This window comes from Chlorocebus sabaeus, chromosome 3 (assembly GCF_047675955.1).
Source record: "Chlorocebus sabaeus isolate Y175 chromosome 3, mChlSab1.0.hap1, whole genome shotgun sequence".
Taxonomy (NCBI): domain Eukaryota; kingdom Metazoa; phylum Chordata; class Mammalia; order Primates; family Cercopithecidae; genus Chlorocebus; species Chlorocebus sabaeus.
This window is the reverse complement of record NC_132906.1, coordinates 88,307,930-88,322,454: the sequence shown is the minus strand read 5'-3', so window position 1 is coordinate 88,322,454 and position 14,525 is coordinate 88,307,930. Positions and strand designations below refer to the sequence as shown.

The window sequence follows — 14,525 nt, the reverse complement described above, 5'->3', positions numbered from 1 at the left end:
TTCGAACTTTATGAAGATTTTTGTTTTGTTTTGTTTTGTTTTTGCATGTGGAATCTTATGGATGGCTTTCATTTTTTACACTAGAATCTGCCTCATTTACTCTTATATATGTTTAAGTATACTGGCATAAAACATTCAAGAAAAGGATGTTGATCTGAAATGCTACCTGAGATGCATAAACATGTCATCAAGTAGAGAAAATGTTGCCCAATATTTTTGAGACAGTTTGATTATTCTTAAAATTTGAAAACCTAAGTTAATGAGATAACTAAATGGTAGATTATTTTGTGTGTGCATGCTAAGAAAAAATGCTATTGCTTTAGTTTTGAGCTCTTCAATGAGTCTAATTGTGGTAAGGAACAATATAAAATCAGTTTAAAGATCTTTAAAGGTAGAATTTTAAATAGGCATGAATTATAGTGAGAACTTTTAGTAAACATGCTACCTACTCTAAAATCAACCATTTTATTTTCTTAAAGAATATAGGTTGCCTAAAAACACTTTATCTCTAAATATAGGTTAGCTGTAATTATTTCATGATTCTTTTTTTTTAATTTTTTCCTCCAATGTAACTTTTTTTGGTGCAGATTCATGGTTCCTAAGTTTTGTATTCAAGTTTTTGGAAATGTTTATTTAAAAACTGTTCTATACAAGTGTTCAAAACATTGTATCTAAAGAGAGTGGCCTGGACTTAAAATATTTGAAATCAGCTTATGCGTGCCTTTTAATTTTTTTTTTAAGTTTCTTACTGCCACATATGGTGTGAAATGACAGTAAGTTGCTTAATGACATACTGCAGTATCTGCTTGCTGTTGGAGACTCAGATGAGATGTTGAAATTGTTCCTGTGCTTGGTAACTATTCTCTGCCAGGCTATAGGAAAGAGGATGTAATTGTTAATAATATACACCATCCAGTCTTTAATGTGCTGCAACAATGTAGTAATTTGTTTTTTTCATTTGTTCCCACTGCCTTTGTGTACATAGAAAACTTAAAAATTTCCCCCAGTCTATTAGCAGTTAAGATGTTCCCTAATTTATTAAATATGCCTTTATTCACAATTTGTTTTTTTAGGTTATTCTTAATGCATTATAGAATTAACTATGACTTTGTTTATTTTTATTACAGTATGTAGTTATTGACATATTGTGGTTTGCAGAATTATCAATTGTATAAACTAAACCTTTAAATTAGCTTGGTGTGAGGACTCTTTAATGCTTTAAGTTGGGGAAGGGGTTTGTAGTATGAGATTTTTACCTACTTCAGTTACCCTTGTGAAGATGCAGCAAATCAGACTATTTCTATCCCCAGTAATCTCTGTATTCGTTTACTGTGCTGGTATGTGTCCATAGCCTTTTTTTTTTTTTTTTTTTTTTTTTTTTTTTTTTGGTATCACCACCTGTCCTAGATTTAGCAGTATCTTAAGAATTTTCAGTGGTTTGTATTTTTTCAATTGTCTAAGTATAGTAAGCATAGAATCCTGGCTTATTAGACTTTACATATCATTTCCAATGCCTCATTTTATAATGAGGAGCCTGTCACTTCACTGACATTTCTCAAAAGCTATTTCTATCCGTTAGTGCGTCTGTTTTCAGTTGTCTCAATTTTCTGCATCTTTACACCCAAAACCATTCATCTGTTTTGTTGTATTAATGGCCATGAGAAATACTGAAGACAGGCTATCTTAATTTTTGAGGCTCTCCCCTTCCAGGAGAGCCTTGTGAACAAGTACTAGTGTTATTAATCAGAGGACCTCAAGGGACTGCTGAAGTTAAAAAAAAAGGCCTCAACCTAGAAGTCTAGAATGAGTGTGGAAGCCCAGGCAATAGGCCCTACTTTTTTGATTTGTTGAATTGCCATTTAACAGTGGTCTTGATTCTTTCACTATCTTTGTTATCTGTAATGTTTTTTGTTTACTCTTGTGTTGGTTTTGGCTTTTAACATTGTTGTCCGTGATGATGGAAAATGTGCAGTAATCTAGAAGATTTGCATTTGCTGATAAACTACACTGTTCACTTTGTAGATTTGCTTAAGATAAGTGGATTGTATTACCTAATCTGTCTATGTATCTGTCCATCCATCCATCCATCCTTTCTTCCATCCATTATCCATCCACCCATCCAGTATTGGTTCTACAGTATCTGATTTAGTGCTGGGAAACAGTGGAAGTGGGGGATACAGAAGACCTAATTAAGGGGTTTGTGTGTGAGAGAGAAATAACTAGCTTCTTACTCCATTAAGTATTTCCTTGGAACTTCCTTCTGATTTTACAAAGTAATACAAATCAGAATGGTTGCTTTTACATCTATGTAAGTGTTCCGCAAATGGAATAAGTGTTTTTACACCTGTCATTGGGTTTAGAAATTAAAACTTCATTGGATGTCATACTTGAAGATTTATCTTTTTCTGAACCTCCAGTGGTTGATCAGAGGATATTGGGACAGTTCTATTTTTGTACTTTATTTTTTGCTCTACCTCTAAAGAGCCAGTACATTAGAGAATAGTAACAACTCCAGTGATCCAGCTGTTTCATCACTGTTTTTGCATCAATGCTATAAAAGTGTATTTGTTTTGTTTTATTTCCGCTCCCCCCGGCCCCGCCGAGATGGTGTCTTGCTCTGTTGCCCAGGTTGGAGTGCAATGGTGCAGTCTCGTTTCAGTGCAACCTCCCACCTCCCAGGTTCAAGCGATTCTCCTGCCTCAGCCTCCTGAGTAGCTGGGATTACAGGCACCCGCCAGCACGCCTGGCTAATTTCTGTATTTTTACTAGAGAGGGGGTTTCACTGTGTTGGCCAGGATGATCTCAATCTCCTTTTGGGAGATCCACCCACCTCGACCTCCTAAAGTGCTGGGATTACAGGTGTGAGCCATCGCGCCCGGCCAAAAGTGTATGTTTTTAATGGAGTGTGATTCCTAAGATTGCTAAAACTGTTGATTACCAAACCTAGGCTTATTAGGGTTAGAATAAAATGGGTTTGTTTACCATTTGGATGATTGTCATTTTCTAGCTTTTCACTTTGGATTAAAGAAGTGACAAGTAGAAAAAAGAGTTAACAAAATAATACATTATTGCAGTTGGTTTTAAGTGCTGTTGTAGCTGTAATAACTTGTTAAGTAGTATAAAGAGGAGGCAAAAAAGATGATTTTATGGACCGAAAAGAGGAGCTCTGTTATGATTGTTGTCAGAAGCTTTCCTTATCAGAGTATTTAACTTTAAAATTTTCATGTATGTTTGTATCAAATCAGTCTGAAAAACCCTGTTTAGAGAGGTTAAATATTAGAATTAATCATGCAATCAAGAGAGTGCACAGCCAGCTAACCATTATCCTTCGTTTATGTCCACCACACCTCTTAATCCAGCTTGGAATGAGGAGTGGAGTTGGGTCCTCCACACTTGGTTTGCAAATAAAGAAATGAAGTTTCATGCCACATGTGCATGCTTGTTGGAGCCATTCGTATTTCCATGTATGCTGTTTTTACATTAATAATGCTGTAAAAGAAATGAGAGGTTGAGCTTCAGATTAAAATGGATACCCCGTCTCTACTAAAAAATACAAAAAAATAGCCGGGCGAGGTGGCGGGCGCCTGTAGTCCCAGCTACTCAGGAGGCTGAGCCAGGAGAATGGCGTAAACCCGGGAGGCGGAGCTTGCAGTGAGCCCAGATTCTTCCACTACACTCCAGCCTGGGCGACAGAGCGAGACAATGTCTCAAAAAAAAAAAGATACTAGTGGAAAGTACAGTATTTTTCTTCCATAGGGAATATGTGATAGTCTGTAAGGTATGAGTTTTCTCTAAACTTCCCAGAGAGAAGGATGATTCTCTTTTGACCAAGAGCCTAATGTAATATTTTTCCTGCTGATCAAATAGAGTTTCAGTCTTTTAACAGTCTGAATTTCAGAAGCAGATGGGAGAAAGGGTGTTTAGCAAAGTTGATTTTTTTTTTTTTTTTTTTTTTTTTTTTTTTTTTTTTTTTTTTTTTTTGAGACAGAGTTTCACTCTGTCTCCCAGGCTGGAGTGCGGTGGCGCGATCTCACTCAGCTCACTGCAAGCTCCGCCTCCCGGGTTCACGCCATTCTCCTGCCACAGCCTCCCGAGTAGCTGGGACTACAGGCGCCCGCCACTGCACCCGGCTAATTTGTATTTTTTTTGTAGAAACGGGGTTTCACCCTGTTAGCCAGGATGGTCTCCATCTCCTGACCTCGTGATCCACCCGCCTCGGCCTCCCAAAGTGCTGGGATTACAACCGTGAGCCACCGCGCCCGGCCAGCAAAGTTGATGTTAAGAAATTTTTTTTTTTCTCCTGTCAGATCTTTCCCTCAAGGATAAATGGGGGAAAATGTGATTTGCTAAAGAATGCTGAAAACGTCAGTGACTTGTATGAAATAAACAGCATACAATGCCAGGAAACAAAGGGTATGATTTTGCGAGAGGCTTACAAGCTACATAGAAAATTTATGGCTTGGCCGGGCGCGGTGGCTCAAGCCTGTAATCCCAGCACTTTGGGAGGCCGAGACGGGCGGATCACGATGTCAGGAGATCGAGACCATCCTGGCTAACACGGTGAAACCCTGTCTCTACTAAAAAATACAGAAAAAAACACTAGCCGGGCGAGGTGGCGGGCGCCTGTAGTCCCAGTTACTCGGGAGGCTGAGGCAGGAGAATGGCATAAACCCGGGAGGCGGAGCTTGCAGTGAGCTGAGATCCGGCCACTGCACCCCAGCCTGGGCGATAGAGCGAGATTCCTTCTCGAAAAAAAGAAAATTTATGGCTTGGACAACACTTAGTCAACACATATCAAATTTATTTTTGTGTAATGTTATATTTAGATAAGCTTTTGTTTTTGTAGAAGTTCTGTTACATCTTTTGAAATACGTCCTAGAAATGATGGAATACTGTATAAGGAATATACAAGAAACCACCATAAGTTCTAAAGACAAAAACCTGCCTAGAAATTCAAAGGGGTAGGAACATAACTACTTAGATGCATTTTTTGTTGGAGGTGGGGGATTCCATTCTTTTTAAGCTGCGATTATTTGTCATCTCATTCTACATTTATTCAGCTTTGTGTTAACCTTTATAACTCACTACGGTATTCTTTGAAATTCCCAAATCCTTATTTATTTGACTTTTCAAAACTACTTTTTGAGACGGAGTCCCACTCTGTCGCCCAGGCTGGAGTTCTGTGGCGCAAACTCAGCTCACTGCAAGCTCCGCCTCCCGGGTTCACACCATTCTGTCTCAGCCTTCCCAGTAGCTGGGACTACAGGCGCCCGCCACACGCCCGGCTAATTTTTTGTATTTTTAGTAGAGATGGGGTTTCACCGGGTTAGCCAGGATGGTCTCGATCTCCCGACGTGATCTGCCCGCCTCGGCCTCCAAAAGTGCTGGGATTACAGGCGTGAGCCACCGTGCCCGGCCTTCAAAACTTGCTAACTGTAGAACACAGTGAAGTAACTTCCTCTGTTGAAATAAAATCTCATTTGATGAGGGTTTAAATACAACTGCTAAAAGTACAGATTTCTCGAAATACATTGATCATGATTCAAAGTGTGGTGAATAAAAAAATTTTCTTTACCAAGTTTTCCCAATAATTTAATTGTAAAATGAAGTCCAAATACCAAGAGATATGACACTGATGTGATTGGTTCTTGGTTTGGCATGCTTTGGAAATTCTACTTTGTCTTGAGTATGCCAGTATGACCTACTTTTTGCCTGGCATGTTATACAATAGTAGATACAAATGGCTTTGAGGTGATGCTTTTAACTACCAAAATTACCATTAAATAGTAGAATGTCGACATCTTGGAAGTGAGTTGCTACTGCTGATGGTTTTCCCGTCGTCTGCATTTGAATCTCTGTTGACTGAAACTAAGCTGTGTATTCTCACACTTTATACCACAGATTTTTGTGTGTGTAGGATTCCTTTTCAGTCAAATATGCACTTTGTTTTGAAAAGGAAGCGATTTTAAAATGTATATTTACATTTGTCCCAAGGTAAAACGCTTTGGATGTGAGACTATCTGATTTACCGAAAATGCTATTTTTGGAAGCTGTCGTATTTTCAGACAATGCAAATTTCCTGTATTTACTCTAGTTTACTTGGAGAGGAGGATGTAGTGAGGTAAGAGGTCACAATTTAAATTTCACAATATAAGTTTGTCAAAAGGTACTGAGTACACCAGTGTTCTTTTAAAAGATCATTTAAGCTAACTTTATGTTCCATTTCAATGAGTTCCTTAAATGATATTTTAGCATAGTAAAAACTAGCTCTTTCTCATCCTTTTCAAGTTAGGATTCATAGTGCCTACTCCTTCCTGGGTTTTTGGTGCTTCCTGGGAATCCGCTGTTCAAATCGGCATACCGTGGTGGAGCCTTTTTAAAATATGTATTTTCTCAGTTTGAAGGCTTATTTAAAATTAAAATAAATTATGAAAGTTTTCTGCTCTCAAAGATCTGTTTGGAAGAGTAAGTGTATTCAGTACTTCGTATGCCTTAACATGTTTTCGATCTTAAACTAGTCTTCACAAGCTTTTACCACTCCAGTTGAGATGTATACGTTAACTTAGACTAATGTTTAAAAACGGATACTTAAAAGCAACGTACCATAAAAATCTTCAGAAATTGTTACAAAGAAGAGTGAAAGAAAACAAGGTGTTTTTACCATATGCATTTTCTGTTTTAAATTTAGCGTAGTGGATAATTTGTTTTAAAAATACATAATTTGTAGAATTACTGCCTAGTTTGTGTTTGAAACAAATCCTGGGGTGGACATTAAATTAAAAAAAAAAGTAGACATACAGTATATTTTAATTTTTCACACTGAATCGTACATTTGCGCTGTGCCTTATTTCTACCGTGTTCTTCCTACTGTTGGACATACAAAGAGACTTTCCTTAGAACTGTGACTTGATTAGATGCTGCAGGATGCTGGATCCGGTCGGAGCACCGCGGAGCTCTCGAGATGCGGAGAAGCAAAGCTGGCCGCTAGTGGGCGCTGTGGCTCCGTGGAAGTCACGGACGAGCGTCGGCACCGGTGCTCGACTGAGAAAGTAGTGAGTTGTTCCTGCCAGCTCTGCTCTGGGGTCTTGCAGACGCCGTGTGAGAGGCACATGCCTTGACTTTTCCATCTCACACTCTCTAAATCTCTGGTCACTTTGGGAAGCCCGCGTGTCTCCTAGTCGTGCCTGTGCCGGCGACACGCGGGGAAAGCTCCAGGGGCGCCAGGAGCGAAGGGAGACGCCCGCGAAGAAGGCAGGAGGCGACGACGCCTGGGCCCTGATTACAGCTGCCAATTCCGGCTCCGCATCGCGGGAATCGTCTTGCAATTCCCGGCCCCACTGACTGAAGAGGAGCCGTAGGCGATTGGTACCAAAATCAAGTGGGAAGCCCTCGCCGAGAGGCGTCGGGAGAAGCGCGCAGAAGCTGGGAGCTCTAAGGGTGTGCGCGGAGTGCAAGTCCTGCATGCTGGGCAGCGCCGCATCTGCGGAGGGTAGGCGCCGAGCGGAGCCCGTTGCCTTCCGTACCGCGCGAGGTAAAGCCGCGCCCACTGATTCCGCCGAGGGGGAAGGCGCACCCAGGCGCGGGGACAGGTGGCCCGCTACTCTGCAGTCGCTGTTTCCACGTCTGCACCGCGCCCAGGAGGCCTCTTGCCGCCCCGGGGGCGCCCTGTGCACGCGCGGAGCGCTTCTCCTGCCCGGCGTCAGCTCCGCTCCCGCCGCCCGCGGGAGCCGGGGGCGGGGCTCACCTGTCAGCCCAAGCCCCGCCTCATGGCGCCCAATGTCGGGCGGAGATGGCGGACGGACGGACCGGCCGCCCAACCAGCGCACGGCTCCTGAGCCGCGGGCCAATGGCCTTCGCGCGGCGGGGCGGGGCCCCGCGTTTATAGCGCTCTGACAGCGCGCCCGCCGCGCTGACTCTCCTCGGCGGGGACCGCGGCGCCGGCCGAAGTGAGGAGCTGCGCACGCAGCGGGTCCCGGCGCCCTCCCCGCACACAAAGGCCCGCGCACGTCCGGAGCCCGCGGCGGGGACCGAGCTCCCTCCTGCCTGCCTTGGGGGCCGGGAGCCGCGCGGACTGAGGAGGCTCCTGCGCGCCCGGAGGCGCCCTACTCCGCTCCGTGCTCCGGGACATGGAACCGCGCCGACGCGGCGCCCGCGCACTCGGGCCGCTGCCCGCTGCACTGGATCTATAATCACAGGCGACCCCGCTCGGGGCGCAGCGCCCACCGCTCGCGCCGGTAGTCTCTGCTCCGGGTCTTTGTGTCCCAGCCCGCACCCGCCCCGCCGCCCCGCGCCCACTCGCTCGCCGCGGCCGGCCCGGCACCCTGGAGCCACACGGGAGTCGGCCGTCCGAGCTGCGTCCGGCGCGGCGCCCCGGAACCCCAAGTCTGCCGCGCCGCCGCGCCCCGCGCGTGCGCTCCCGCCCTGCGCCCTGAGGGCCCTGGAGGGCGAGCGCACCTGGCCGGGCGACCGCTGGAGCTGCGCAGCTCGCCCCGGAGGTGCTTGCGGGCGCCCGCTCTCTTCCCCGCCAGTCTGCCCTGGAGGATTGGGGGTCCCAGCCTGCGTCCCGTCCGTCTCTTCTTGGCCCGGAGTGCGTGGAGCTGGGAGTGGCTTCGCCATGGCTGTGAGGAGGGACTCCTTGTGGAAGTACTGCTGGGGAGTTTTGATGGTTTTATGCAGAACTGCGATTTCCAAATCGATAGTTTTAGAGCCTATCTATTGGAATTCCTCGAACTCCAAGTAAGTGGCGTCCGCGATCCCCCTAGGTCCTCACCCCGGGGTCCGCCGCGCCGTCCAGGCTGGAGGAGGGGTCAGTCCGCGGGGCCTCGGAGCCTGTTTCTGGAACCTCGGTTCCCCGTCCCCCACCCCCAACCCCCACCCCATTTCACTAGGTGGAGACTCCTCGCTCGCCTTTCCAACCCGAGCGCCGCTGGAAGGGACGGTCTCCCCGCCTTTCCTCCCCCGAGCGCTCCCGGGCGCTAAAAGCTCCTATCGGCTCCGATGTCACGTCCGGGAAGGTATCAGATGGCGATACCTGACCCTCTCTTGTTTTCGAGGACGAAGGACATGGCCACAGTCTAGGCTGGCCGGCGCGCAGGGACTGGCGGGCTCTGGAGAGAGGCGGAGATGCTGCATTCACCGGGAGCGCGGGCGGCGGGGTCCGGGGCTCGCGGGCGACCGGAGTGGCAGGACGCGGGCAGCTGAGTGCGTCCTGGGGAGGGGAGCCTGGGGTCGCTACGCTGCCCGCAGAGCCCTGGAGCCGGGGCGCCTTGGCACCGCGCCGCCAGCCCGAGGGTGCGCGGGGAGCTCGCCTGCTTCGCAGGAGAACTCGGGCGGCGAGCCCTTTCCTCCGCGCCCGGGAGACGGGCCTTAGGCTTCTCCCTGAGGGCCCGCCGCACCTCGGCCTCCCGCTTTGTTCAGAAGCCGGTAGCCCCGGAGTATGCGGTCTCGATAGCCAACCTGATTGTAATGCACTTTCTATAAAAGCTTAGGGCCCTGCCCAGTCGACGCTGCTCCTGAAGCCTTCTCCCTCGGGACCTTGGTAGGAATGGGATCCTTAGGATCAGACTCGCTCTTATCGGACGCTACAGCCGGGAGCGAGCCAGGCCTTGTGGAGAGTAACTTTCAGTTTGGGCCACCAGAGTGCATTCAGAATTTAGAAAATGCCATCCATCCCTAAATCTGTGTGGTCATAACTCGTAGTCATTTGGCCATTCAGTGCTGTATATCCCTGATTTCGAATCACAGCCAAAACATGTTTTACAGAATCATGGAATTGTGGTCTCGGGAAACTTGGAGAAGTAGTATGCAGACATTAGCTGGTTTCTGGAGAAAACGTTTGAGATCAGAAGCAAAATCAATGACCTAATTGAAGTTGAGCAAGTTGGGCCTGGTTTTAGGAGAAAAGAAATGGGGGATTGATTTAGAAATCACGTCTTAATTAAAGGAGTGTGTCCGTTCTCTTAAAAGTGTCAAATTTCAAATTCACTAACATGTTAACCAAGAATCCCTTTACGAAAAGGGCAAAAACGTCGGTTACAAATCGGTTTAAACGTTTGTATGATGCTAGAAGGCACTTTCCACACCGCTCATTCGGAGAAGTTACTTAGCTCAGCCTCCTTCTATGTAGTCTGCTCTTTCATGGATTGTATTTTTAATGTAAATTATTGTATTTTCTGAAGAAGTACTGGCGGCGGCATCTTTGCATCGATGCCGGCTCGGGAGGCGCCAGGTGGTGCCGGAAGGAGCCGGGCTAGGACCTCGTGCTGCAGCGGGCCCCGGAGTCCGGGGGAGGCAGGCGGGCGGGCGGGCGGGCGGGCGAGGCGGCCGGGGGGAGCCCGCGGCGCCGCTGTCCGCCCGGTGCCTCCAGAGGTCACTCTTCCATGCGGAATCGCGCAGCGCCGGGCCTCGCCCCTCCCCCAGGCAGCCTGCTCCAGCCACTCTGCACTTTCACTGACCGGCTCTCTTTAGGGCTGATTTTTTTTTTTTTTTTTTTCCTATGAGGATTTAATATTTCTGCTTAAATCTAGTTGAAAAAAATTCCGTTAGCCTCTTCAGCGTTTAGTTCAGTGTGTGTGTATCTTTATCTTTGCGTTATTATTAACTATTAGTTTGTGTGTATCCGGTAGGAGGATTAGAAATACCTAGTTGGGAGAAAAAGAAAGGTAGAACAATAGTTATTTCAACCTAAGGTTTCGACATTAATAACTTCTTTTTCTAATGTGTTGAGGTGGGGGGTCCCGGGGGGAGGTGACAGGTATTCCCCCTCCCCCCGCGCCCCGCATTCTGATGATGAAGGTGAGTCTGTCTTTCCCAGCTCTGTCCAGACCTGCGAGGCCCCTGCGTTTCGGGAAGCCTGCCGTTTGCGCGGCTGGGGTTGCTGCTGCTGTCTTGTCCTCCACAGGCAGCATTTCTTTTAAAATTCTCCTGATAACGGCCTGCCTGGGTGACTGGATAATGTGTCCCTGGAAAAGGTCTCCTTTGCAGCTGAATGCTAGCTCCAGAGATCAGAAAGATTTCTTCCTGTAGGAGCCATAGGAAAGAGCCCTCTCTAAGTTTTTGAGAATGCATACATACAACGCCCTGATGCCAGGGGGTCCCTTTCCTTGGGGAAGTTTTATATTTATTTCCAGGGGAAAGCTTCAGTTGGTAAATATGATGTGGCAGGAAGGTAATCAAATGCATTGAAGTTTCACATCAGTTCCTATGAACTGTGGAACAATTCATTTGTAATGAAGCCGCCATCAGTAATTAGATTTGTTTCATTCAGAGGTCAGCTTTTTTAGCAGGTGGTCGACACAGGGAGCATGCAGCAGCTGTTTGGATACAGGGTCCAGAAAACCCTTTGTAAATTCAGCGTCTCCGTAACTACTTTAATCACATTGTTGGCTGGCCCGCCGCTGACTGTATGTAATAATGGAAAGATGTCCCGCGTGCTGAAACAGTAGCTGCCCTGTTAGGTTATTCACATTGCTTTGATATGTTCTGGTAGAGTTGGGTCTGTTGTAGCCATTTTGGTTGTTTAAAGTTTTTGTTTCTGTTTTTTGTTTTTTTTTTTAATTCAGAGAACAGTAATGCCTAGCTTCCATTTTTAACTAACACTTCAGTGAAACATTTTTTTCCAAGAGGGAAAAAATTTTGGCCTAAGTAAAGTAGTAGGCTCTTTTTTTTAAAAAAAAAAAAAATTAATTTAACTTTAATGTAAGTGTTCTGCAATGCATTACACTGACTTTGCTGAGAATTTCGAGTACTCATGCCTTACGTCTGGGGTTGCCATTCCCTGTGCATCACATACTAGTTAGTTAACATAGCATGTTGCTTCTCCCATGTAATTTTTTTCCCTATGTAATACTGGTACATAGAATGACTTGATACAAAAGAATGGCTGGCTAATATCCAGAAAACGTATAATACATGGGCTTCACCACAATCAGGCTCTGAATAAATACAGACCTGTCAGAGATTGATAAAATAAACTACAATGGATAGTGCTGTTTAAACAGTCCATTCAATAACATATATAAGCCAGCCTGCCTTCCATTGTGTCTGAAATTCTTATTTTTGTAGGTAAACAAATGCACATTCAGCGCTGATTGAATAGCCCCTTGAACTATGCTCCACAGTTTGCGTTTGGGTTAATCTTGTCGGTTTTAATATAGAGAGAAAAAAGCTCAAAGCACCAGGGGTGGAATTGTTAGTGCTTTCACATCCACATTCCTCACATTTTGTCAGGATGATAAACTGTAGGTAATGGACTGTCGTCGTTCTACAGGACAACTGAGCCAGGCAGAGCACAAAGACCAAGCAAAAACGACACCTCACAACATGCTTGGTAGCCTTGTTTTCAGATGAGAATTTATTTGAGAATCATGTGTCTAGGGACTGCACATCTTAACCTCAACAATTACAGCTTCAAGCCTCAGAAACAGGAGCTAGAGGTTAAGATGATTTGTTAAGCACTCGGTTCTAAATCTTTTACAAAGCATAAGCTGTTGACGCTTGTTCTACTGATGCAAAGAAATGCAAATGACTCCAACATTTCCAAAGGCTTCTAACTTAAGCTAAAGTATGTGGACAGGTGAATTAGCCATTGACCTGAAGACCAGCTAAAAACTACGCGTTTGAATGGTTTCTCCATGTAGAGTCAGCTGAAGAACAATTGGTAGATTTATATTGAAACCTCTTGTCTGTAAACTTACTGAGGTACATCCTTCGGTTGGTGGATCAGTGAGATAATTGCCTTCAGATGAACATGTGACTGGAGCAACTAAATCTTTGCTGTCTTTTCTTCCACTGAAATCTTTCAGGTAGCTCCCGAGAGCTTCAGTGTGACACCAAACTCCGGGCGACGTTTTAGAGTGCGTTCACCTAATGGGAAACTATTAGATCCCAGCATGACTGCAGTAATGCGTCATAGGAATGGGAGTGGCAGGGAAAAAGGAAATACAGATTGTAGACCCTAATACAGAAATTTTTAGGAAAGGTATTTCTTTAACATTTTATGAAAACTTCATTCTTAAAATGCTTAATTGCAAATTAGACAAAAAAGAAGCGCTCTTCTAAGGAAGATGATTAAACTGGTCCTCCTATCAGCCTAATCTCTGCCTGCCTTTGCTGCTGACATAAAGAACCTGTTTTTCAGGTCACTTAATATACATCTACATAGATTTGCTTATGAGCTCACCCTTTGTGTAGCGGAGTAGAGCCTTAAAGAGGAGTGCTCAACTGTTTAAAATATTTTGATTAAAATATGCAGAACCCATAGAACTATAAGCTTCTAGTCAGGAATTAGCTCTTTCAGGGAAGAGCTCCCCCCTTCTTTTTAAGGGGGGAATTAGAAAGAGGCTGGGGGAGGAATATAAGAACAGCAAAGAAGGAAGGATAGCAAATGGGACATGTTCCGAACAGCTTGGAAAAACTCCTGTGGCTTCATTGTCTCTATGAAGCCAAAGAATACAAAGACATAAGTAATTCAGCCCTTCTCCCATGATGGAAGGTGGAAGCCGTTGACATGCCTCCCCTGTTTAACTTGTTTAACTCCCATTTTAAATTCAGCACGATACTGGCCGTGTGAACTCTGAAGATTTCTTTAGTAATCCATTTTGTAGTTCCGAATCAAAAACAAAGTGAAAGGGTCTGACACAATTTGCTTTTATTTTTAGGCAAATCAACCCTGGTCATAGTTAATAAGGGGATTACAACTCAGACTAGGTCTTTACAGATGTGATGTAAATCAAGGGCAGAGTATAAAGAAACTGATCCCTTTTGATTGAAGTATGGTAAAAAGGCATAGAGAAACTAGCAGCAGTAATCTGATTGTATGGCAATAAAACCACCATTTTCTGTCTTTCAGATAAAAATAATGTGGTAAATCCATGCAGTTCATAAGATGTAAAGGCAGATAAAGGGTGAAGCCATGGCAACATATAGATTAGCTTGATGTTAGAAATGACACGTCTCTGAAAAGGGTGCGGGACGAAGGCCCTTGCCTCCAGGCTGTTGAGCATTATGTGAGAACCACACAGACTTGGAAACTGGGATTAGGAAGTATGAAAGCTCTACTTGTGGTCTGGGATGGCTGAGGCGGTAAAGAAAAGCTGCTCAGTTCTTGCTCATTGGTGGTGGATAATATGGCAAAGGTAGATTTCATTGACTGCCTTTTTTATAGATTGAGATCGAGGCTGATTAAAACTTCAGATCACTGCAGTTGTTAGGGCCTGGGAGATTTTCCTTTTTAACTCCTGGCCTAACAGCGGCAGCCGTTCTGTAGGATTAACTGCACTTCGCGGTCGTTGCCTTAATCTATTTGGGCTTCAGGCAGGGACATGCTGGGAAGGAACAGAGACCAGAGGGGATAGGTAGGGCTGGGGTTATCTGAAAAGAAAACAGAGACCTTTTGATTTCAGCCATCTTTTCAGGCCCAGCTCCCTCGCCCCCTGCATGGGAGAAGCAAAGGTAAACAGGACGCATTGTCCCTCTCCCTCAGCCGCAGAGCTCTTCTGGGAGTTTTGTCTTTCCCACCCTGGAAA

At 45.4% G+C, this 14,525-nt stretch overlaps 1 protein-coding gene across 2 annotated transcripts in view; it reads left to right on the top strand.

Annotated features, from left to right (window-relative positions):
- The first annotated feature begins 7,908 nt into the window (after positions 1-7,908).
- Positions 7,909-14,525, top strand: part of EFNB2 (ephrin B2) — a 45,524-nt gene continuing 38,907 nt past the window's right edge. For both annotated transcript variants that reach the window (XM_007960854.3, XM_038007877.2), the window contains exon 1: positions 7,909-8,736. In XM_007960854.3, the coding sequence (XP_007959045.1) occupies positions 8,615-8,736 (122 nt within the window). In that variant the 5' untranslated portion in view covers positions 7,909-8,614. The remainder of the gene's footprint in view (positions 8,737-14,525) is intronic.